General features: G+C 37.3%; 1 protein-coding gene across 2 annotated transcripts in view; it reads right to left on the bottom strand.

The window, feature by feature from the left end:
• The window catches only part of LOC148943512 (uncharacterized), a 204707-nt gene that overhangs the window by 43495 nt on the left and 134778 nt on the right, over positions 1-26434 (bottom strand). For both annotated transcript variants that reach the window (XM_089101541.1, XM_089101542.1), the window contains exon 4: positions 13994-14108. In XM_089101541.1, the coding sequence (XP_088957667.1) occupies positions 13994-14108 (115 nt within the window). The remainder of the gene's footprint in view (positions 1-13993; positions 14109-26434) is intronic.

Raw genomic sequence — 26434 nt, 5'->3', positions numbered from 1 at the left:
AAAGACAAATACTTGGACATGCAAACACCAACCCAGACATGCAAACAAATAGAATCAGACACACAAACAGAGAAAGACATACACTTTAGACATTCAAACCAACAAAGACAAATTCTTGGACTTGCAAACATCAACCTAGACATGCAAACAAATAGAATCAGACACACAAACAGAGACAGACATACACTTTAGAATTCAAACCAACAAAGACTAATTCTTGGACTTGCAAACACCAACCCAGACATACAAACACATAGATTCAGACATACAAATCGAGAAAGACAGGCACTTTAGACATTCAAACCAACAAAGACAAATTCTTGGACTTGCAAACACCAGCCCAGAAGTGCAAACAAATAGAATCAGACACACAAACAGAGAAAGACAGCTACTTTAGACATTCAAACCAACAAAGACAAATTCTTGGACTTGCAAACACCAACCCAGACGTGCAAACAAATAGAATCAGACACACAAACAGATAAGCACAGACACTTTAGACATTCAAACCAAAAAGACAAATTCTTGGACTTGCAAACACCAACACAGACATGCAAAAAAATAGAATAAGACACACAAACAGAGAAAGACAGACACTTTAGACATTCAAACCAATAAAGACAAATTCTTGGACTTGCAAAGACTAACCCAGACACGTAAACAAATAGAATCAGACACACAAACAGAGAAAGACCGACACTTTAGACATTCAAACCAACAAAGACAGATACTTGGACATGCAAGCACCAACCCAAAAATGCAAACAAATAGAATCAGACACACAAACAGAGAAAGACAGTTACTTTAAACATTCAAACCAACAATGACAAATACTTGGACTTGCAAACACCAACCCAGACACGTAAACAAACAGAATCAGATACACAAACAGAGAAAGACAGACACTTTAGACATTCAAACCAACAAAGACAGATACTAGGACTTGCAAACACCAAGCCAGACACGTAAACAAATAGAATCAGACACATAAACAGAGAAAGACAGACACTTTGGACATTCAAACCAACAAAGACAAATTCTTGGACTTGCAAACATCAACCCAGAAAAGCAAACAAATAGAATCAGACACACAAACAGAGAAAGACAGATACTTTAGGTATTCAAACCAATAAAGACAAATAGTTGGACTTGCAAACACCAACCCAGACATGCAAACAAATAGAATCAGACACACAAACAGAGAAAGACAGACACTTTAGACATTCAAACCAATAAAGACAAATACTTGGACCTGCAAACACCAACCCAGACATGCAAACAAATAGAATCAGACACACCAACAGAGAAAGACAGACACTTTAGACATTCAAAACAACAAAGACAAATTCTTGGACTTGCAAACACCAACCCAGACATGCAAACAAATAGAATCAAACACACAAACAGAGAAAGACAGACACTTTTGACATTCAAACCAAAAAAAAGACAAATTCTTGGACCTGCAAACACCAACCAAGACATGCAAACAAATAGAATCAGACACACAAACAGAGAAAGACAGACACTTTAGACATTCAAATCAAAAAAGACAAATTCTTGGACCTGCAAACATCTGCCCAGACAGGAAAACAAATAGATTCAGACAAACAAACAGAGAAAGACAGACACTATAGACATTCAAAAAACAAAGACAAATTCTTGGACTTGCAAACACCAACCCAGACAAGCAAAAAAATAGAATCAGACACACAGACAGAGAAAGACAGACACTTTAGACATTCAAACCAACAAAGACAAATTCTTGGACTTGCAAACATCGGCCTAGACATGCAAACAAATAGAATCAGACACACAAACAGAGAAAGACAGACACTTTAGACATTCAAACCAATAAAGACAAATTCTTGGACTTGCAAACACCAACCCAGATATGCAAACAAATAGATTCAGACATACCCACCAAAAAAGACAGGCACTTTAGACATAAAAACCAACAAAGACAAATTCTTGGACTTGCAGACATCAACCCAGACATGCAAACAAATGAATCAGACACACAAACAGAGAAAGACATACACTTTAGACATTCAAACCAATAAAGACAAATTCTTGGACTTGCAAACACCAACCCATACATGCAAAAATATAGAATAAGACACACAAACAGAGAAAGACAGACACTTTAGACATTCAAATCAATAAAGACAAATTTTTGGACTTGCAAACACTAACCCAGACACGTAAACAAATAGAATCAGACACACAAACAGAGAAAGACCGACACTTTAGACATTCAAACCAACAAAGACAGATACTTGGACATGCAAACACCAACCCAAAAATGCAAACAAATAGAATTAGACACACAAACAGAGAAAGACAGTTACTTTAAACATTCAAACCAACAATGACAAATACTTGGACTTGCAAACACCAACCCAGACACATAAACAAACAGAATCAGATACACAAACAGAGAAACACAGACACTTTAGACATTCAAACCAACAAAGACAGATACTTGGACTTGCAAACACCAACCCAGACACGTAAACAAATAGAATCAGACACATAAAAAAAGAAAGACAGACACTTTGGACATTCAAACCAACAAAGACAAATTCTTGGACTTGCAAACATCAACCCAGACATGCAAAGAAATATAACCAGACACAAAAAAAGATAAAGACAGAAACTTTAGGCATTCAAACCAACAAAGACAAATAGTTGGACTTGCAAACACCAACCCAGAAATGCAAACAAATGGAATCAGACACACAAAGAGAGAAAGACAGACACTTTAGACATTCAAACCAACAAAGACAAATTCTTGGACTTGCAAACACCAACCCAGACATGTAAACAAATAGAATCAGACAGACAAAGAGAGAAAGACAGACACTTTAGACATTCAAACCAACAAACACAAATACTTGGACTTGCAAACACCAGCCCAGACATGTAAACAATAGAATCAGACACACAAACAGAGAAAGACAGACACTTTAGACATTCAAACCAACAAAGAAAAATTCTTGGACTTGGAAACACCACCCCAGACATATAAAGAAATAGAATCAGACACACAAACGGAAAAAGACAGACACTACATTCATACAAAGCGATAAAGAAACATTATTTTACTATCGCTATCCTATCCACACCTGAGAAAGAGTAGACTCTGAAACAGAAACTAATAAAGGCATAGACTCCAGACATTCAAAACAACAAAAATAAATTATCGGGATTACAAAAACCAAACCAGACCAGTACCCAAATAGAATCAGACGCACTAACAGAGAAAGACAGACAGTTTAGACATTCAAACCAACAAAGACAAATTCTTCGACCTGCAAACATCAACCTAGACATGCAAACAAATGGAATCAGACACACAAACAGGGAAAGACAGACACTTTAGACATTCAAACCAATAAAGACAAATTCTTGGACTTGCAAACACCAACCCAGACATGCAAACACATAGATTCAGACATACCAACCAAGAAAGACAGGCACTTTGGACATTCTAACCAACAAAGACAAATTCTTTGGACTTGCAAACACCAATCCAGACATGCAAACAAATAGAATCAGACACACAAACAGAGAAAGACATGCACTTTAGACATTCAAACCAACAAAGACAAATTCTTGGACTTGCAAACACCAATCCAGACATGTAAACAAATAGATTCAGACATGCAAACAGAGAAAGACAGGCACTTTAGATATACAAACCAACAAAGACAAATTCTTGAACTTGGAAACATCAACCCAGACATGCAAACAAATTGATTCAAAAAAGTATTTTAAAAAATTTGGGGCCCCGAGGGCACTTGGCAGGGAGGGACGAGGGGCATTTTGGGGCCCGGGGGCTCTTTGGGGGCCTGGTGGGATAGGGCCCTTTGGGGTTAGGGTAGGGAGAACCTTTGGGGCTGGGGTAGGGGACATCACAACACTGTTCAAATGGAACTTGTGTATTATAACGACCACAGAGTTTCACCTCAAATCATCTTCTAAAATGTCTCAAACTGTATCGCTCAAATAATCTTCTAAAATGTCTCAAACTGTTTCACCCAAATAATCCCCTAAAAGTAATTTCTGCGTGTTCCTTTTGTTTTGCCATCCCTGCGCTGTCACATTTGAAATTCCTAGGAAACCCTTTCCCACGTTAATCTCTTCATCTCTAAGATGTTCCTAGCTACACCATTATGGTTTCGATAGAATATCAATTTATCACTCTGACCTAAAGATCGGAGAAACCATATTTAAAAATAGAATATTAATTTATCTCTGTCACGTAAGATCAGAAAAGCCATATTTAAAAATAGAATTTCTATCTTTTTAGAGTCCTGTATAATTCCTAGAAAACAAGTGACGTCATTTCTAATGCCCCTTGCGTAGACCAATAATTCCCCTCGATTATACAAATCAATTTCTCAGAAATTCTGTCCCCTTCTTTTATGTAATCAATTTCTCGGAAATCCTCTCTCCTTCATTTATGTAAATCAAGTTTTCGGAAATCCACTTCCCCCTCTTTCCGACCCTCTGATTGGCTTAGAAAGAAACACGTGATCCTGTTCCCGTTATCAGACCAATACATTCCCCCACTGATTATGTAAATCAATTTCTCGGAAATCCACTTCCCCTTCGATTACGCAATCAATACATCTCTCCCCGTTAATGCGCATGTGCAAACTTCACCCCAGTGTCATTACACCTAGACAAACAACAACAAATTGACCTTGAAAGAGATGTCATTGACCCCATTAGAATTAATAAACGATGAAAAAACATCAAAGTGAGAAAAATCCTGTTTTTTCATTCTCAGTGACAAAAACCATAAAAACATGCATAAATTATGTACTCTCACGAGTAATACCAAGCTCCCTACTTACGGCTTTATTTTGTAATGTCTGGAGGGGTTTAAAATGATTAGGAAATTTATTTAGGTAAATAATTTGAGGATATCTTAGGTATGATTCTATTAAAGATTGATATAGAATTTTAATACTTGAAAAAGGAAAAATATAGTTTAATCGATGTAAACATCCTAAATTTTGGGCTAATTTTATACGGAGATGGTCAGAATGACTACGGAAACATAAAAGCTCATCAAGAATAATCATCAAATATCTATATGTCTTAGCTCGTCTAATTCTACACTCAGAAACAACTAAATCATCAATCCCAACTTTGGCAACTCCTTGCTTAGATCTCCAAAAAACCATAAATTCTAACCTAGACAAATTGAGAACTAGATAATTACAAGAAAACCACTGGATAACTGAATTCATTTCAGACGCCATATTCTCGATCAATAATGAAAGGGTTTTAGCTTCAATAGATACCATTGTATCATCTGCAAACATAATTGCTAGGCTATCCTTATAGGATAGACAATTAGTTAGATCATTCATATATATCAAAAATAGTAACGGTCCAAGTATAGACCCAGGGGCATACCAATATCATACAGGGAATTTGGCTGAGACAGATGGCCTTGTAGGTCTACATGGAATCCACGATTTCGTAGATATAACTTTATTAAATCCAATTCCTTTCCACGGATTCCAGAGTTATTTAATTTTTCAAACAAAATGAAATGATTTAGAGAATCAAATGCATATTTTATATCGTAGAAAATGCATGATACATAATTAATTACTATTATTTAGTGAATCATTAGTTTTCAGCAAAAGGGCTGCAACTGCTTGTTCAGTAGAACGACCTGCTCTAAACCCAAACTGGCTTTTCGTTAATAGATTTTTTTTTTATCCAAGTAAGACAAAATTCTTTCGTGAAATATCTCTTCCAAAATCTTTGACAAAGGAAAAAGTATTTCAATAGGTCGATAATTATCAAGATTAGTTTTATCACCCTTTTTATACCGTGGGATGATTCGGGCAATTTTCCATTTAGTAGGGAATACCCCAGAAGACAAACACAAATTAAAAATATATACAAGAGGTGTATGAATTACAGATGCAAGGTGTTTAAAAGAGTAGTTGAAAGTCCATCCAAACTAAATGAATTACCTCTATTTAAATCTATTAAATTTTTTTGGAATTCATCAAGACTAACTGGGGTCAAAAACATACCTGTATACTATGATTGAAGAAGGTGTTCTTTATATGAATGAGCTGAAGTCGAATCAAGACCACGAATAACATCCGAACCAATACTAGCAAAATGAGCACTGCAAGATTCTGCAATAGCTCCATTTCCCTTTGATTCATTATTAATAATTCTAGGTAAAAATTATTCTAATTGTTTTCAATCTTTTGTTAAACTAGATCCCATTTTTTTTGGGTGAAGGCAGGGGATAACACATGAATTCACCAACTCAAATAAATATCCAACTCAATCCAGAGACATCAAATCCAAGGTAAACCGGAGAAGAAAAAAAACTTAATTACTAGCTAGAACATCTCTAACATAATTTTTGAACATAAACGAGAAACGAGTAGCAGCTTTGCGCAGACACAGGGAGCGTGTTCCAAATCCTGTTACAGGTTGTCAGAGGGTTGAAGTCAGACCTCACTGATGGAGAATGAAGAATCTGTAAATTGCTGCAAGTGTGGAGATGTTAAGTCGATCGATCAGAAACAAAAGATATATTATTAGATAGAGCAGCAGGAAGATGGCCGTGCAACTGTAAAAGATGAAAGAAGAACAAGAAAGAAAATAGAGAGATTTCAAATCAAGCAAGGTTTTAAGTGAAGATCGGTTAGTTTCCTTAATAAGAGTCCTTGCTTTATCATAAAGTTTTGAAAGTGGCATCAGAAAGGATGAAAAAGTTGACATCCAAATAACTGAACAGTATGAAACATAAGACTGAACTAGGCTGTAGAACAAGATTCTAAGATTCGACCCTGGAAATATGTGTTTGAGCTTTCTAAGGATTCCAAGACCCCTGGAGACTTTCATTTTAATCAGGTCAATATGATGCTTGAATGTAAGATTTTTGTCAAGCAAGATGCCTAGGATTCGAACTTAACGATCCCTAGGTCTACTTACAGAACCTTTTGATACATGTATTTCATTTAAGTCAGGGCAAGCCTTTGAAACTCTGGAGAAAATGAGAAAAAATGACTTCCCGATATTTAAGGCAAGAAATTTACATCAAACCATTGGATAACTCTTTCTAAAAGGGCATTTATTTTTGAAAGAATATCAGACTCAGGTCTACCAGCCTTGCCAAGAGTACTGTCATCAGCAAATTCAATAAGTACATCCGGTAAGGACAAACTCCCGTCATAATTAATGACGGATGCTGGTTGACAAAGACGACAGCAAATGGTAGATTTTAAATCTTGAACTGCATTAATAAGGTCATTAACGTAGATTAAAAAGAGTATCGGCCCAATATTTGATCCTTGTGGAACGCCAAACTCTATTCCCAAGGGGTTAGAAAAGTGCGGATCAACCGAGATGACTCGACGAGATAAATATGATGGAAACCAAGAATAAGCATTCCTTCTTGTACCAATATGGGACAGTTTCCAAAGAAGAATCATGTGTTTTAATGAGTCGAATGCTTTTCGTACATCGAGAAAAAAGAGCAGCAGGTATCAGACCAGAGTCAAGAGCTGAATGTAAATAATTCAAGAGAGTTGCACATGCATGCTCAGTTGAGTGCTTCGCCCTAAAACCAAACTGAAAATCATGAAAAAAATGTTTAGAATTAAGAGAGTTAAGAAGTCGAGAAAGAATAGATTTTTTCAAATATTTTACTAAACACTGATAAAAGGGATATGGGACGATAATTTGCAGGATCATTCCTTGCTTCACCTTTAAAAACAATAATAACGCGAGCACGCTTTAAAGCACTTTGGAGAGCACCATTTTCAAAGGAAAGATTGGTATATCTCGTAAGGGCAGAAATGATGACAGGAAGAATTCACTTGACAATCATAGTCGGAATATGGTCTGGGCGAACAGATGAAAAGCCCTTCAAACAATTGATAATTCCGGATATTTCAGCTTCGAATACAGGTTGTACTGCTGTTGATTCAGGACAAGGTGGTTAAAGGTCCGACTTAAAGTCAGGTAGAGAAGAAGAAGGGCTTACAGAAGAGGCTGTAGTTTTGCCGATTTTAGCAAAATATAAAGTAAACGTATCTTGAACTTTTGGCTCAGCCTCTACATTTTCGTCTTCCATCACAATATTTGAAGGGGAAGAAGGAGGCACAGAAGATGGCCTGATAACAGAATTGGCTACTTGCCATATCTTCCTAATGTCTTTACCACCCGCAGATAATTTTCTATAATAAAATAACAATTTGGCCTATCGGCAAAGCGAATTGTAAACTTTTCTATAAGCTTTGAAAAGTTGAAGTCGAGAAACACGAGAAGATGGCTTAGAGGACCTGTAAGCCTTCCAAAGATTATTTATCTTCCTCCAGCTTTTATGGAGTCCCGGAGTCATCCAAGGATTCAAAGGGGTTGTTCTTTTGGATGCCGGATTCGACTGGGGCGCAACACATGTATCCAAGGTAACTCTTTCAAAGAATCAAAACAGAATAAAAAGAATTAAACAAAGAACCGAAATCAGATTCATTTTCTGAAATACTCCACAAAAAACCCACCCACCGTGACCTCAGAAGACGCAATACCTGATCATTAAATTTTAAAGAGGAAAAACTAGCTCCTTAGTTCCTCCTTGGCAACGCATTGGAAAAATCATACATAGAAAAAACAGAAACATGGTCTGAGATTTCACTCGTCAACACAAAATTTTGCACCAAGGTCAACGATGGAATAATATTATCAAGCAAAGAAGCAGTAGTGTTAGTAATGCGAGTTGGAATGCATGCAGAAGGTAATGATCCACAAGCGAGCATTGTTGAAGGAAAATCCAAGGACGAGGATGACCTCCGGTCACACAAATTAAGGTTGAAGTCACCCATAACGACAAGCTTACATGAATGAAGTTGGATTGTTTCCAACACCTCATCAAGAACCTGAAGGAAAGAGGGAACAGACCCACTAGGAGACCAGTATATATTACCAACAATCAAGGTTTTAGATTGGGTTTTAATTTCAATAAATATAGATTCAAAAATTGCTTCTTCATTTCTTGACAGGTCATGTCTAACAGAGTACGGAAGACATTCTGAAACATAAACAACAAGGCCACCTCTTGCCATCCTACTTCGATTTAAACATTCCATCTTGTATTCAGAGAAATGCAATAGAGATTCATTTTTCGAATCCAGGAAAGTCTCTCAAAGACCAATAAAATCAGGGTGGCCACTACGCACTATTTTTTTCAACTCATCAAATGAGGAAAAAAGGCCCTGTACATTAAGCTGAAGCACAGAGAAACTACCATCTCGTTTGAATACTCAATTTAAATCCGATACATAGCTACCACTAACTGAAAAATGGGGATTTGATGGTGATTTATTAGACTGACCTACTGAATTATTAATCAAGCCAAGAAAATCTGTTGGATTATTTTTAAATTGAAGCATTTGCTCACCCAAGGAGGAGATGTCACCTGAACTAGAGTCAAACAAATTCAAATTCAAAGAAACAAACTAATAAAGCCAAAACAATTAATCAGAAATAAGAAAAAAAAATACAAACAAACACAAAAAATACATAAGAAAGCAGGGACACAAAGGAACAAAAAAAAATGAAAAGTAAATAGAGACAGAAGAATAAAAAAAACGAAAAAAAAACAAACAAGAAAATCATAACTTCTAATACAAAATGTAATCAGCAATAGACCCTATTTTCTTTATTGCTGAGCCTAAACTAGGCTTTGCCAATATCTGGACCTGATCTGACCACGCATTACGCTGACCGAACTTGTTTATAGCCGCATTCAAAATATCCCGGTGACGCATTGTTAGGGACTCTGATATAGAAATACCAGTAGATGCAAGTCTAGCTATTGCTTAAAACACTTTTTGGGCTACATCTTTGCTAGAAAATTTAACAATGATCCACATTGATCAGATCAGAAGGCGAGAGTTCAGTCAGTCATGCTTATGTCTATTTTCATTGACATCAGAAAGCCTTTGACACGGTTGATTTCAAAGTGTTGCTTTACCGAGTGAGAAGTCTTGGAATCAAAGGAATTTGTCTAAGATGGTGTGAGATTTATCTTTATGGTAGGTCCCTCAAAATTGTTTTAAATGATGTAGAGCCATCTTCTTTTCATGTGAAGTGTGGTGTGCCACAAGGTTCTTTGCTGTCCCCCTTACTTTATCTAGTTTCTGTGGATACGATGCACTTTTGTCTGCAAGATGTATGTATTACTTCGTTTGCTGATGACACTGCGCTAACAGTATTTGCAAAATCAGTTGATGATTTAATAGAATAAGCTAATAATGCCCTGAAAAGACTGGAGGTGTTTATGGGTTTCAGTTGTTATGTGTTAATGTAAAGAAGACGTTTTTACCGACGTTCTGTAGAGTGTTTGAGTCTGTTGATGTAAGTGGTAAAGTCTTGCTGATTGGAAAGCCTTTTGTTCAAATAAATTCACAGCGGTTTCTTGGTTTCTTCATTGATTATAATCTTACGTGAAAACTTCACAGTGATACCATTTCAGCAAAAATCGCACGTGAAGTAGGAATACTTAGAAGAGTGAAGCATGCTCTGCCGCAGAGTACTCTTCGCACGATATATTATGCAATCATTAACGTGTGTTTATCATATAGATGTGTCGTGTGGAGCAGCAATTCCTGTGTGTTTTTCATATGGATGTGTCGTTTGGAGCAGCAACTTTTATGTGAACTACAAGCCTGTGCAAGTGCTATAGAATAAAGCACCAAAAATAATTGGGAAGAATATACAAAATTTGAAAGACATCAGCATATGTTTTAAATCTCTAAGGCTGCTTAACGTGGGGTAGATAAGAGACTACCAAGCCGCGATATTTAATTACATTTGTGTGAATAATGTAGTCCTGAAAATTTTTAAGGAGTTCTACCGTTTCAACAGTGATTTTTATGATTACGATACGAGAAGCTGTGATAATTTGGTTGTGGAACTTAAAAATATTTTGAAATCAGGTTTTACTTTAAAGTATCTTGGTCCTTCGGTGTGGAATTCACTTCCTGTGAGCTTTAGGGTGGCTGAGTATCCTCCTCAATTTAAAAATGGATTACATGAGTATTTTTGGGGGAACTAGATGTGTATTGTTTTATATTTGTTGTTTATGGGATTTTTGGCAGGGAGGAGGAATAGGGCGATAGACTGGGGGGAGGAGTGGGTGGAAAAGCTGGAGAAGAAGTGGATGGATGGGCTGGGGGAGGCTGGGAGTTGTATTTGATGTTGGTTATTGCTCCAGAAGTGTGTGAGTGAAGGGGATTGGCTTGGTTTTTTCCTTATTATTTGTTTGTGGAATTGATTTATTAATGTAGGTTGATTTAGGAAGAGTTTTGTATTTAATCACTACGCGTTAGCAAAATTATTTTTTCCCCAGCGTAGTGTTTTATAATTATATTGGCTCAATTTTTTGTTTATTTGACGAAATAAACCTAACCCTAAACCTAATATATATATATATATATATATATATATATATAAAAATATATATATATATATATATATATATATATATATATATATATATATATATATATATATATATAAATATATATATATATATATATATATATATATATATATATATATATATATATATATATATATATATATATATATATATATATAGATATATATATATATATGTAAGTATATTTGTAAGTCTGACCATGGTGGAGACAACAGAAGATATTATTCAAAGTATATATGCTGTTAATACTTGTCAATACACACATGGTGCAGCAATAATATAAATGTATGATGACTTCAAGAACGTACTGTTTTTGTTACATTTCACCTCAAAAGATTTTTTTCAGTATCTTCAGTTTTGTTGTGTTTCACCTTACAAGTTTTTTCATAGCGTCTTTTGTTTTGTTACTTTTCACCTTAAAAGCTTTTTGTTTTTCTTTTCTGTGTCTTTTGTTTTGTTAGGTTTCACTTTAAAAAAATTCAGTACCTTCTGTTTTGTTACCTTTGACCTTAAAAGATTTTTTTAGTGTTTTCTATTTTGTTGTGTTTCACCTTCGAAGTTTTTTTTCATTGTCTTCTGTTTTGTTATTTTTCGTCTTAAAAGATTTTTTTCAGCGCTACCTACTGTGTTGGATCAAACTGGAAGCACTTTTCAGAGAGTCCTCGGTTTTGTTATGTTTCAGAGTAAAAATTTTTTTTTGTTTTTTGTTCAGTGTCTTCTGTTTTTATACGTTTCAACTTAAAATGTTTTTTTCAGAGTCTTCTGTTTTGTCATTTTTTACCTTAGAAGTTTTTCTTGAAAATGTCTTCTGTTTTTTTATGTTTCACCTTAAAAGACTATTTTTCAAAGTGTCTCCTGTTTTGTTGTGTTTCACCTTAGAAGTTTTTTCACAGTCATAATCAATTATCATTAGTAAATAATCAATAATTGGGTCGATACCATTAGAGTGTAAAAAAACCTCATCCAATTGTTTATTACAATCCATATCAAAACTTCGTTTATAAGACACAATGTCACTTAAAACTCTCTTTAATTCTTAAACAGCGTACTTGTCAAAGGAAACTCAGATATGTGATAAGACAAGCAATTATCAATAATATATAATCGGGTTGATACCATTAGAATACAAAAAATCTCTACCAATTGTTTATTAGAATCCATATCAAAACGTCTTTTATGAGACATAATGTCCCTTCAAACTCAATTTTGTTATTGAACAATATACTTGTCAAACAAATCTCAGATAGGTCAAAAGCAATTATCAATAATCAGCTCGATAACATTATTGTACAAAAAGATCTCTACCAATTGTATTTTCGAATCTATGTCAAAGGTTTGTTTATTAGACAACATGTCACTTCAAACTCAATTCTACTATTAAACAACATACTTGTCAAACAAAACTCCGATATGTGATAAGCAATTATCAATACCCGATAGTCAATAATTGGCTCGATACCATTATCGTACAAAAAGATCTCTACCAATTGTATATTAGAATCCATATCAAAACTTTATTTATTAGACAACATGTCACTTCAAACACCATTCTATTATTGAAAAACATACTTGAACCGGGGTGAGCATTCTCTCTTATCCGAATATTTGCCTGTGATAATGGAACTACTGCTTGAATTAGTGGCATTGTTACAAAAAAATACATTCTGAGAATTGCTTATCGCGCCAAAAGTACGATAAGACCAGATGGGCTTCGTTAAAATTGCATACAATAACTTGGACGGTCTTTCTTTTATAAGACCTGCTGGCTGTCATAGGAATGTTGGGAGCCACTTGTAATAGTGGGATACAGGCCCGCTTAAACTCCATACAATAATTTGGACGGTCAATTTTCTCATATAACACCTGCTGGTGGTCATAGGAATGATGGAATATGTGTGCGCTTCTAATGATGGGATATGTGTATTGGGAATGATAGGATATGTGTTTCGTAGGAATGATTGGCTATGTGTGTCGTGAAACGTATTAATACAATACTGCTTGGGTGTAATAACTTAATTAAATAAGAATCACCCTAAATTTGACGGAAAACACACCCTTCAAGCTTTGCTCTTTGTATTTAAGTTTAACCAGCGACTGGCTAATGTTGATGCATTTTGCTAGAAGTTTGGAAGTTATACTTTTAATAGCTAAAGTTAAATTTTACTTAAGTTACATTTTTTTTCCATAGACTTATCGAATCCAATTTGCATCAAAGTACAATATTCCATTTCCCTGGATGGGTGGAAGATATGTAATGGTTTGCAGGGTATTTATTTTATTTAAAGCGACAGAGACTACATTTGTCACTCAGAGATATTGGATTGAAATGCGTATGCTGCAGCTACTAATAATTCTTTTAAAACACTTGCTAAAGAATGTATGCTTATTAAGAAGATATTTTATCTCTTCAAACAATTTTAGATAATTTTAGTACAGCAGAATACCCTAAGGATTTTTTTTGTTATCTTTTGTTTACTCATTGAATCAAAAATTTACCTTGATCCGTGACGTACAAATGCTAGTAGAATACGTTTCAGGATAATCTGGAGTTGTCCAATACCATAAGTTGGGTTGTATAAGCCGAAGAGAGCACTGTACAGAAGGCGGTGGACTAATAAAGAAATAAATATATTACTAACTTTCCATGTCCATTAAGTCTCTCTTGGCCAAGACGCTTACATGTGTAATTTACAAGTAGTTTATACAGAGCCTTTATCTCAAGAAAGTGCTGCGAGCCAGAAAAACCGAAATTGACACCACCTTACCTAAGTTACATAGATACAAGTCTCAGTACCTTTTCAATTTTGTGCGCTCATTATGGTATTATTGTACGAAAAATCGGCATGCGTAAAAGCAGATATCAAGTTTTTTATTCTCCAAACTGAAGCTTTTAAATTAAAGACTTCTGCCGGAAGAACATTAATCCAATACAACTTTAGAGTAACTTTTTATCTTCATCTTCTCTACGGTGCTCTCGGTTGACTGTATGACTTGTCACTGAGTGAGGAATATATATTATGCCATCAAATGCCTTTCGGATCAGGAGCGGAGCAAAGAGCTCACTAGTACTGCTTGCAATTGCTATACATATTGAAATGGGCTTCAGTAACATAATAAATTTGTAGAGGGCAGAGTTAAATACTTTGTGCCTTATCGAATAAAAAAACTGAAATTCTTTTTCAAATTAAAGGAAGGAGTAACGTTAAAATTAAAAGCTAACAAAACTATGCACTAAATGAGGGGTTCTTTGTGTCTCCTCAGTGCCCCACCCTTTGCACTGAACCATGAATAAAGTGCCATCCTGAAAGCAATTTGAAGGGAAGCAAACACAGCCAGTTGGTATCTTTTATTCTTTTATATGCCCGGTCAAAAAGAAGCTACTGGTGTAGGAATAGTTTTGATCATCTCAGATTAAATACTAAGGGATTCGTAACGCCAGAAACTGGCATTTAAATAACATACTGCTTAAACTCCTTTAAAAGCTAGAATGCCTTCAATTTAATGGAAACAGCATTGTTTAAACTTCTAGGAACTCCCTTTGTTAATCTATATTATTATATTTTAGACGATCAATTGAATTTTGCTATTCTTACACTATTATTGATATTGTAAGCTCCCCTCAATTGGTTTTTTTTTAACAATTCTTTTGCGAAAGAGCAAGGTATTGAGAAGAGAGAGGCAGCCCCTTCACATAAGGAGTAGTTTCTGTTCGTTTAGAGTTTTACTGTTGCTCCTTACTTTGACTTGAAAAAACTTGTTTTTTTTATTTAATTTCTGATCGTTTTTCAAATAATTCCGGTAAATCTAGTTTACCCTCTATGAAAAATTCCCTTCCCTCACCGGAAACTCATCCGTACGAATTTCCTCCCACGTAAAACTCAACCCCCCGTAAAGTTCGTTCCAAACTATTCCATCTTTGCTACCCCTTCCCTCCCTCCATAATTTTTTTCTGGATGATTCAGACTGAAAAATTCTCCCTAGCACATTTTGATTTGGAAAAGACTTTAATTTTTAATCGTTTTACCGATCACTACGGAAATCCCACTTCCATGGAAATTTTCCCCCGGAAATGTAAACACGCAGGAAATAGCCCCCGGACAATCCTCCCAGAACAATCTCCAAATGCAGAATTGAGTTGACAAAGATAAATAAAGACAAATACATAGAATTATTTGTAGGAATTATGTCAAATCCCCCACTGTAAATTTACCCTGAAGAGTTCACTCCAGGAAGTTTACCTCTCTACGGAAATTCTCTCACCTGATGGGAAAAATCCCCCCTCCCAAAAAATGTCTGTATAATTCCCTATAATAAATACTATATGTAGCAATGGGCAAATTTACTAACCTATAGGCCTTTCCCCACGGGGGTTCATATTACCCTTAAAGACATGGTTATTGGATCTTTCAACTTTCCTGAACAAAATGGTTATCTTAAAATTTCGATCAAATGAATTGGGGTAAAAGCAGCCTGGGAGAGGCGCTAGTTGCCCTCCAATATTTTTGGTATTAGGCAGTGCAATAGCGCTGTCTAAGTAAAGAACACTGTTTGCATAATGTATTATTTTTTCTTGGTCTTAGACCAGGGCACTTAGTATCAAAAGAGTTGTCATAGAATCTACGAAAAGGGCTTATTCGACTGGAAAATGGAGTGGCTTGGGCCCTTTTTAGTAGTCGAAAGTGATTGGAAGGCAACTAACACCCCTTCGACGCCTACCATTTCCCCAAACACATCCAATAAAAATTTTGAGATAGCCATTTTGTTCAGCGTAGTTTATTTCCAGATAGAAATTATGTTTTTGAGTAGGACACTCCCCCACAGCCCTCAGGGCTAGGGTTATAAGTTATGCCTTGGGGGCATATAAGGTTCTTATAGAAAACTTTGTTGTAGATACTTCAAATAAAGCTTGTCCTATTGGAAATTCAAAGGGCTAGTGCCCTTTTTATTATTCGAAAGTGATTGGTTAGCAAGTTACCTTCAACTCACGCCCACCATTTCCCCAAACACATCCAAACAAAATTTTGAGACAGCCATTTAGTTCAACGTAGTTGAAAGGTCCGGAAATATGTCTTTGAGGATTAAAACCCCCTCACAGCCCTCAGGTCAAGGGTATAAGTTATGCTCTGGGGTATATAAGGTTCTTAAAGAAAGTGTTGTCGTAGAAACTTCAAAAATGGCTCATTCGACTGGAAATTGAATGGCTAGTGCTCTTTTGAATAGTCGGAAGTGATTGGAGGGCAACTAACCCCCTCTCACGCCCACCATTTCCACAAACACATCCAATCAAAATTTTGAGACATCAATTTTCTTCAAAGTAGTTGAAAGTTTTGGAGAAACTTCAAAAGGGCTCATGCGACTGGAAATTGAAAGGGCCGGTGGCTTTTTTAATAGTTGAAAGTGACTGGAGAGCAACTAAAGCCCCTCTCACGCCCACCATTCCCCAAACACACCCAATAAAACTTTTTAGATAGCAGTAGAGGTGACCCTATTGACCCGGGACGAACACCGTGCTGCCATCTACAATTTAGTTTAATGCTGACGGGACATAATTTATTCAAGGATTATCGATCGAGTCTAATGGGGGTCAAGGTCAATCGATCTGTTGTTGTTGTTGTTTGGCCACGTGTAATGGCATGAGGGGTGATTTACATAATCGATGAGGGAATTATTGATTCACGAGCGTGGGGAATTATGAAACAATATGGGCATAGAGTCATTAGGGAGAACACGTGGTTAATGGGGTCAATGACCTCTTTTTCCAAGGTCAATTTATTTGATGTTTCTATGTGTAATAACTCCGGAACGAAGGTTGCACTTGCGCATTGATTTCTAACGGGAACAATGTTATTGATCTAGGACTCGAGGGGGAAGTGAATTTCCGAGAAATTGATTGCGTAATCGATCGCGAATGTCATGGTGTCCAGAAATAGTATTTGTTGTTGTTGAAAGTGCACGCTCTCAGCGAATGTTATGATCAAGAAATAGTATTTGTTGTTGTTTTGGTCATGTAAATGCTCGAGGCTAATGTCATGGTGTCCAGAAATAGTATTTGTTGTTGTTGCTCTCGAGCCAAAATGTTATGACTTTCCCGGAAACAGTTAGATCACGTGTTTCCTTCTCAGCCAATCAGCGAGTCGGATACATCCTCCTTCTCAGCCAATCAGAGACCTGCTTACATATAATTTCCCCGTTACATAACAATTCACCCTTGAGATTTCATATATAACGGACATGCACTGTGATTAAATTATCAGAAAGTATTTTGACGCTGTGTAAACAACAATGGATAAATTTAAATCTTTAGAAGTCTTGGCAGTCGCAATTAGCAATATAATTTCTGTTTTTCATTTTTTTTTTTTTCAAAATAAAATTTTTTTCCTGGTTCACCCAATAATTTTTTCTATTAAACCCCCCCCCCCCCAAACCATATAAACATAATTATAATCAATGGAAAAAATAAAATATATTCTTTTACCCTCGAAAACTAACCCCATCCCCCTTTGTTTTACAACCAAAATTCTCGCAAAAAAGAAATAATTCTCTTTTCGTTAAAGTTTGACTTTTCTCAATTGTGATCTTTTCTCAATTGTAATCTTTTCTCTAACTGAGACATCCATCGCTCTGTTGTTATTAGCTTGCTCTGGTTTTGACACAAGACTCCAGTGTGTGGCTATAATTATCTATCACCCTATCCTGCTTACAAAAGCGGTACCCGTACATATTTCTCCTTAAAAATTAAAAACATACACTATTGTAGTGGCACCACGAACCCAAACCCCCCCCCCCCCTCACCGTTTTACAACAAAACTCTCGCAAAAAGAAATAATTATTCCTTCGTTAAATTTATGCAATTTTCTCAATTGTAATCTTTTCTCTGAGACATCCATCGCTCTATTGTTATTAGCTCGCTCCGATTTGACACAAGACTCCAGTGCGTGGTTAAAATTAGCAGTCACCCTTTTAAAGCACTTCCTGTAAAAGGTTTCTCAGATCAAAATGGGATGTTTTTCTCCTGTCAAATTAAAACGCTTTCATGCAGACAATTGCAATTTATTAAGCGCAGGCATATACAATCTCTTTTTGGAGAATCGATGAAATCTCGTTATTTTCAAATTAAGATCTAACAATATTTTTAGGACATTGGTGAAAGGGGGGGGGGCATGCCTCAATTCTATCGCCATCATTGTAAGGTGAAAACAAACTGTTTCTTCGCGTGAAAAGTAGGGGGGGTGAGTTTAAGAAAAAGATACATTGCTTTATTATGCGTAAATTGAATAGCATTTTTACCATATCTTTCGGGGGGGGGAGGGGATATTTTTCCATGTCTTTTCTCAGGGATATTTTCCGTGGGGGTTATTTTCCTCGGGGTGTTTTTTTTTCTGGTGGTGTGATAAATATACAAACTAGGCCGGCTTTTTGAACGGCTCAGTGAGTCGTAATTCTCAGATTCAAAAGAACGCGATATCTTTCGCTGTGGGGAGGGGGTATTTTTCCATGTCTTTTCTCAGGGGTTATTTTCCTTGGGGGTTATTTACCGTGGGCTGTTTTTTTTTCTGGGGGTGTGATAAATATACAAACTAGGCCGGCTTTTTGAACGGATCAGTGAGCCGTAATTATCATATACAAAAGGACGCGATATATTTCGGTGTGGGGAGGGGGTATTTTTCCCTGTCTTTTCTCAGGGATATTTTAAGTGGGGGTTATTTTACGTGGTCTGTTTTTTTTCTGGGGGTGTGATAAATATACAAACTAGCCCGGCTTTTGAATGGTTCAGTGAGCTGTAATTCTCAGATTCAAAAAAAGGATGCAATTAGTATATTTCACGAAATTTTTTACGTTGTGCTTTCTTAGTGATAAACTAAACAAAATTATATGGATGAGGATACTAACTTTCTTTCCATGAAAAGGGGGGGCAAATTATTTAGATACTAATTTTTTCTCTTCTTTTTAAGGCCAATTATGAAGAATGTATGGCACCGCCGCCCGCTAAGAAAGCCAGAGATGACAAGACAGTCCCATCAGTGCCAGTCCCAATGCAGCCTGGGTTTAAGTTAAAGAGAGAGTGGACGGCTTCTTATAATATGGTGAACCCTGCCGAAGCTATGCAAGATCATGAAATAGCCCGCCCAGTCGCACAAGAACATAGCGACGTTGCCCCGTCCACCCTCCAGCATGCGCTACCTGGTCCTTCGGGTGCCCAAGTGCAGCCGGGATATGCAAATGTAAGTATTTTTTCCTACCTTTCTATTTATTCATTTTTCAGTCCTTTTCAATCCCAATATAAACTTATCTCTGTGAGATATTAAGCCCTCGCCCCAACTATTGCTTTTAAATTTATCTCCCTCGGAGATATATAAATATAATTTTTTGCAAGGAAAACACTCTTTTCTCTGCTCCCTCCTTCCCTCGGAGATTTCTAAATGTAATTTATTGCTAAGAAACCGCTCTTTTTTAATCTTTGCTATCGCTTCGATATCTCATAAGCGAATATTTTTAGGTAATTTCTATTAATAATCACTGCCTTTGAAACTCAAAATGCTATTTTTTCTAATCTTTGCTATTTTTTCTGTTGCTATTTCTTCGCTGTTATCGCATAAACGAATATTTTTCATGGGTAATTTCAATTAATGCTCACCATTTGAAACTCAAAATCCCCTATTTTTCACAATTGATTATCACATAGTTTCAAGAGAATGAACTGAGTGAGATTATTCACATTTATATATTTGTCACAAATGAACCCCTAATTTGCGCAAGGATATTTTAAAATAACTTTCAATCTTACAAAGCCTTGCCAATATTTTAGTGATGTGGAAACATTGTTGAATTAGAATTAACGGTTCTCGAATTTAATTGTACTGTTTCCCAGAGAATACGCTTGGAAACAGAATAGACATGCGATTAAAAATAATCTAGGCTCATTTGGAGTCATAGACAACCTGTATGGGAAGTAGGCGAAACGACTTATGCCGCCTAACAATACGGTTTTTTGGGGCATTAGGTAAACGGCTGGGAGCCGTGGAGCCCGGAATGCGCCGATGGGTCCGGGGAGTGCTGTGGAGGCATGCTTAGGGAGGTGCAGGGGGATGCACCACGGGTCAGGGAAGTGCCACAGGGATGCGCCACGGGCCCGAGAAGCATCGCGGGAAGCGATGCGGGGCCTGAGAAGCGCCACAGAAATGCGTTGTGGCTCCGAAAAGCGCCACGGATGGTCCGGGAAGCACTGTGGGACAAGGTTAGGGGGGGGGGCGCGTGGGGGGGAGCGCCGAAAAAAAATTTTTTTTTAACACTTTGAAAATAAACGAACAAATTATCGCCTTCTATGTCATATCTTAGATTATCTTCAGTTGAATTAACCAAATGTTATTAAGCAATAATAATCCAAATTTTAAAAGCAGTAGGGATGATTTGAACACTTTGAAAATAAGCTATTTTTCATCTATAGTGTCATATCTTAGATTATATTCAGTTGTAGTAACCAAATGTTATTAAGCAATAATAATCCAAATTTTAAAAGCAGTAGGGATGATTTGAACACTTTGAAAATAAACTATTTGTTCATTTGTAGGTTGTCCTGGTTCCATACTCCCCATCTCCCCCCTGCTCGTCAGTTGGAGAAGGAGAAGAAGATGCACATGTGGAGCTCCCCAACAATTCACTATGGGATGATTTACATCAAATTCCAGATAATATTGATGAGTTTCTAGATGATTTTTTAACTAATTTAGATAATAGCACAGTTGAACGGGGTGACTTACCTATGCTAAGTCCAAACACATTGCAATTTTTCGACGATTTTACCCGGCATTTAACCGGTAACCCACAAACCTCCTATCCCCTAACGACTCCACTTCGAACAACTGAAGTGGAGCATTCACCAGATATTGTTGAACAGCTTGGGGGAGGGGGTAATATACAAGAGGGGTGGGGGTACAACTCTCCCAGACTTTCAGCTGTCCAACAGAATTTTAAATAATATAGTTGTTTTCACTGCAATGTTTGGTGACCCTTTTAATTCGCTTTTGTATGGTAATTTTGTTTTTGACCCTGTAGAAATTGTACACAACTATGTAGATAAAATTCTTGCACTTCTGGAGAATCAAATTCAATTGTGGGGAGGGAGGGATTCAATTAAGGTTTCCATTGTTCTAAAAGTGTTCTATTTAAATGAGGGAAAAAGTGAAGTTTACTATCATTTTGTACATTCCGAGATGCGTTTGGTTTATTCGAATTTGGAAAATTTTGGGGGTGTTTTCATGGATTGGGTCAATCAAATTATAACGCATCTCGAGAACTTTAATGAAAATGGAAGTGGCTCAGTAGTTGTTTTTGTTGAAAATTTAAGTGTAAATATAGTTAAATTTAATAGAGATTTTATTTTAAGAGGGGGGGGCAGGCGGGGGCTCAGAGACGACAGTAGTTTTAAAATATAATCCAGATCGAGTAGTTTGTCAAGTTGTCCAGAAGATCTGTTTTGAAACAAATCAAAAGTGTTTCAGATATGCTTTCCTCATCTCAGCATTCGAGCCTCGAACTTGGAACGCTACCAAGAAGAATTTAGATCACTGGGCTATACATGGGAAGGACGGATCCACTTTCCCCATTGTAGATTTTTCTTGCCTAGAAGGAAAATACCCAGTGACGCTAAGATCTATTGACATTTTTGAAAGGGCTAATGCCCATTTAAATATTGGCGTTACTGTGGTACAATATGAAACAGAATTTGAAGATGGGGTTCGTTCTAAAAAGAAGGGGGTGGTTTTCACCGTAAGGGGCCCGTCAGTTGATTTGATTAAACACTGGGTTTGGTTGCTTTACACACCACCTAGTGAACCGAATACAATCGGTCATTTTAATCCGATCACTGACATGAGGAGAGTCCGGGGGGTTGGTAAGAAACAGAGTGCCCCGTTTTTATTGTCAAACATGCCTATCTATATTCTAGAGTGAACTAATGCTGTGAAATCACATGAGGCATTGTGGACGACATGGCTCTCAGAGAGTGGAAACGGTTTCAGGGGATAGGGCCATTCTACGATTCAAAAATTTTCAAAATACCCTTCTCCAATGCAACAAAATATCTTTGGACTGTGAAGCTAAGTTGGTGGAGGTGAACGACCCCCAATTTCCCAACCGTGTCAAAGAACACCAGGCTATTGCAGTCTCCTACGCCCACGCGCAAAGAGACAATTCTAACACCATGCAGTTGTTAGAAATAGTAGAAACATTGGATGAGCGGGAGTGCATGGACAAGGCACTGACTAAACTGATTGGCACGGCTAGTGGTGTTATTTCTCGTGTGAGAAATACCCATTATCCAATGGTGCTGTCTGCAGAGGATCGTCTCGCGATTAAAAATCAAAAAATAGGTTGGGTTGGTATGGGAGAGTTCGCAGCGGCGGGGCATCCGGGGACTAACGGGACACGGAGGGGGCGGGGGAAAGTGAGAGATCATGACCATTTGTGGCAGGAAATAACCTCGGGAGGTAGTAAGTGTAGGGGATTTGCGCATCAATCGTGTAATTTAAATGTTAGCAAACAGTTTTTTATAACTGTTTTCATTCTTAATTCCAATGATGATTTGAAATTTATTTTACCAGCCCTGGCACGTAGGCACAGGGAGGGAGGGGGAGTAGATTGTCCATGGGTAAATAGTTCATTTATCTATAAGATAATTCCCAAATCGGCTGAGAAGTTATTGCTTCTCGAACTGAAATGGCAGGCAGTGGATAATGGGCGTATGTGCTGGAATAAAATTAGGTTTTTAGATTCCTTTAGTTTTTTCCCCAAGGCATTGAGTCAATTGATTCAAGTGAAAAAAAGCGACAATTTTGATAGCTTTCACTTGCTTAAACAGCACTTTCCAGACAGTGAAATGTATGACATGTTGACCTGCAAAGGTACATATGCATACGATTATTACTGTTCTGGCGCACGCTTAAGTGAGGAGAAACTACCTCCAATTGAAGCTTTTTACAATTCACTGACCAACAGTGAATGCACAGCCGAGGAGTATGAGTTTGCCAAGAAGGTTTGGTCCAAGGGGAATTGTAAAAATGGGTGGGATTATTGTAGACTGTACTTGGCCAGTGACGTTCTAACTCTGTTGGATATAGTCTGTAAGAACACGGACCAGATGTATTCAGAGTTCGGGTTAGATATAGGCTACTATTTTTCTACACCCCATTTAGTGATGGATTTAATTTTAAAAATTAGCAGGGAGGAAATAGGCCTAATCACCGATGTAGATCAACACCTTTTTGTAGAGCGTTCAATGAGGGGAGGGTATGTTTTTCATGGGGCCCGCGTCTTATCAACCGATCCAAGCGGACAAAGCACCGGTGCAAAGTCAAATGCAGTGTTCTTGGACATGAACTCATTGTATCCCTCGGCAATGTCACACTACTCTTTGCCGTGTGGGAACTACCAATGGCTTGAGAATCCTTATGAGTTCCACGACATTACCATCGTCGATGATAATTGGCCACAAGGATGGTTCTTGAAAATTGATGGTCACATTACATTGGCGCTTCACGACTCAGTCAAAGATTTTGTTTTTCCCTGTATCAATCGGCCGGTGAGCAGGGACTCTCTGAGCCCCTACAATCGTTCATTGGTTGAGGATATGGGGATGCACTGGACTCCCTCTAAACCGAAACTGATTGATTATTTGGACCCTAAGGAGAATATCGTGGTTCACCTTGTGATTTTGCACTGTATGGTTAACAATGGTTTCAAGAACACTAAAATACATAGGTTCCTGCAGTTCAATCAGCGACCCTACTTGAAAACGTTTATCGACACCTTTGTCGATAAACGCTCTAGGGCAAACTCAAAAGCGGAGAAGGAAATATATTAGCTCATTCTTAAGTTAGCGTTTGGCAAACTGTGTGAAAGGGTGCGGAACAGATAACGCTGTGACGTTGTGACAGGCACTCTAGATTGTGCACGAATTATTGAAGAGCCTACTTTTACATCGTTAGCGAGCATAGAGACTGGCATGGTTCTTCTACACAGGAAAAAGCGAAATGTGGTACTGAACAAGAATAATGCAGGAGGTAGTTCAGAACTGGAAATTTCAAAAAATCTCATGTTGTCGTTCTTTTACAATGTGTTCAAGGTGCAATAGCCACGGGAGGGGGAGGTTCAAGTTTACTATGGTGATACAGATTCTCTGCTGTTAAAGGTAAATGGGACTGAAGGTTTATTGGGTGATTTAGAAAAGGGGGAACACATCAGCTCGCGGATGGATTTCACCAACTGGAATCCATCACTCTACCCCGAGCTGGTGAAACGTCAAGCCCCCAACCAACTATTAATGTTAAAATCAGAGACGGGGAGTGATTTGATATCCCGGGGGGTGTTCCCGGGCCCCAAAGTCTATTGCGTGGAAACTCATAGTGGGGAAGAAAAGAAGGCGTGTAAAGGGGTGCCTACACATTTTGTAAAGAGCAATTTCAACATGAGCGTGTATAGAGACTGTGTAGAAAGTAGCCTAGTTCCGAGAGCACAAGTGCTTGTAATTCGTTCTCTACAGTATAGAAATTATACTGTGAGAGTGGAAAAGAATGCAATGTCATGTATATCTGACAAGGTCTATGTGCTCGAGAATGGTGTGACTGTCCTACCCCATGGCCACTACCGTATTTCAGACCGATTTGAATGAATTGACTATCGCAATCAATTTGGTCTGGATAAATTAACCTAATCTGACTAACCACTCAACCTTTCACTACCTTAACTCAACCTCATCTAACCCAAGCACTAACCATCACCACTAACCATCACCACCACTAACCTGTAGCAGTGACGACAACTATTCTTTTTCCACCACCGCTCCCGGGGGGAGGGGGGGGCCCTTCCCGCGGCCGCCCAGGGGGGGGGGGGGTCCCGCCCCCGCGGTCCGGCCGGCCTTCGGCCCCGCGGCCCGGGGGGAGGGGGGGACCCACACCTTTAAATTCATCAAGTTCAACTGTGCTAGTTCATATTCCCGTGTGTGTATTTTCTGTTGTACAAAAAGTGTCAGGTATAGAAAAGTGTTTAAGTTGACAAAAAAAAGTGTTGTATAGAAAAGTGTTGTACAAAAAGTGTTTTTTTTTATTGTACATAAAGTGTTGTACAGAAAAGTGTTTTTAAAGACAATAAGTGCTTATTTATAAAGTGTTATCATTGTTCATGTTGAACAAATAGAGTTTTCATGTTGACCATGAAATTTTGTTCTTGTTGAACAAGTTTTATTTTTATCGCTTTTCATGTTGACTGCAAATATTTGTTTTCATGCAGTGTCGAAATAAATGCTGCCATGAAATATTGTTTTTTTTGTTCTTGAATAGATAGATCCACGGGGAAAATTACTACTTATTCATTGAGCACATATGATTTACAGTTAGTTGCAGTCCGATTGTTGTCCCCAACAACATGTATCAATTTAAAACACCATTCAGATCGTTTCTGTGTGGTCCCTCAATGTCGGGGAAAACAACACTTTTAACTAAAATAATTTAAAATTGCGATAAAATGTTTTTGGAAAAGCTGAAAAAAATCTACTATTGCTATAGTATTTGGCAGGAGTCCTAGGATCAAATAAAAGCTATTGCCACAACCATACCAATACAATTCATACGAGGACTTGATGTTTTCAATAGTATTGAACCGAACTCGTGGTTGATTATTGATGATTTGGTTGAATCCATTGAACAGTTCTCCCAGGAAATGCTACAACTGTTAACTGTTCGCTCCCATCATGAACATATTTCCGTTACCCTAGTTCTAGACAATCTCTTTCATCAGAGCAAATGTATGCGAACACTTGCTTTGAGTTGTACTGTCTATATTATCTATCGAGTCGTTCGTGATTCTAGCTAGCTCAAAACAAGCAAAAATCAGATATAACCCGGCGCCCCTAAATTTATTTTTTCAGCGTACACACAGGCGACT

The sequence above is a fragment of the Artemia sp. Qi Xiang Cuo genome, chromosome 15, assembly GCF_049724085.1.
Source record: "Artemia sp. Qi Xiang Cuo chromosome 15, ASM4972408v1, whole genome shotgun sequence".
Lineage (NCBI taxonomy): Eukaryota > Metazoa > Arthropoda > Branchiopoda > Anostraca > Artemiidae > Artemia > Artemia sp. Qi Xiang Cuo.
This window is presented reverse-complemented; position numbering and strand designations above follow the sequence as displayed.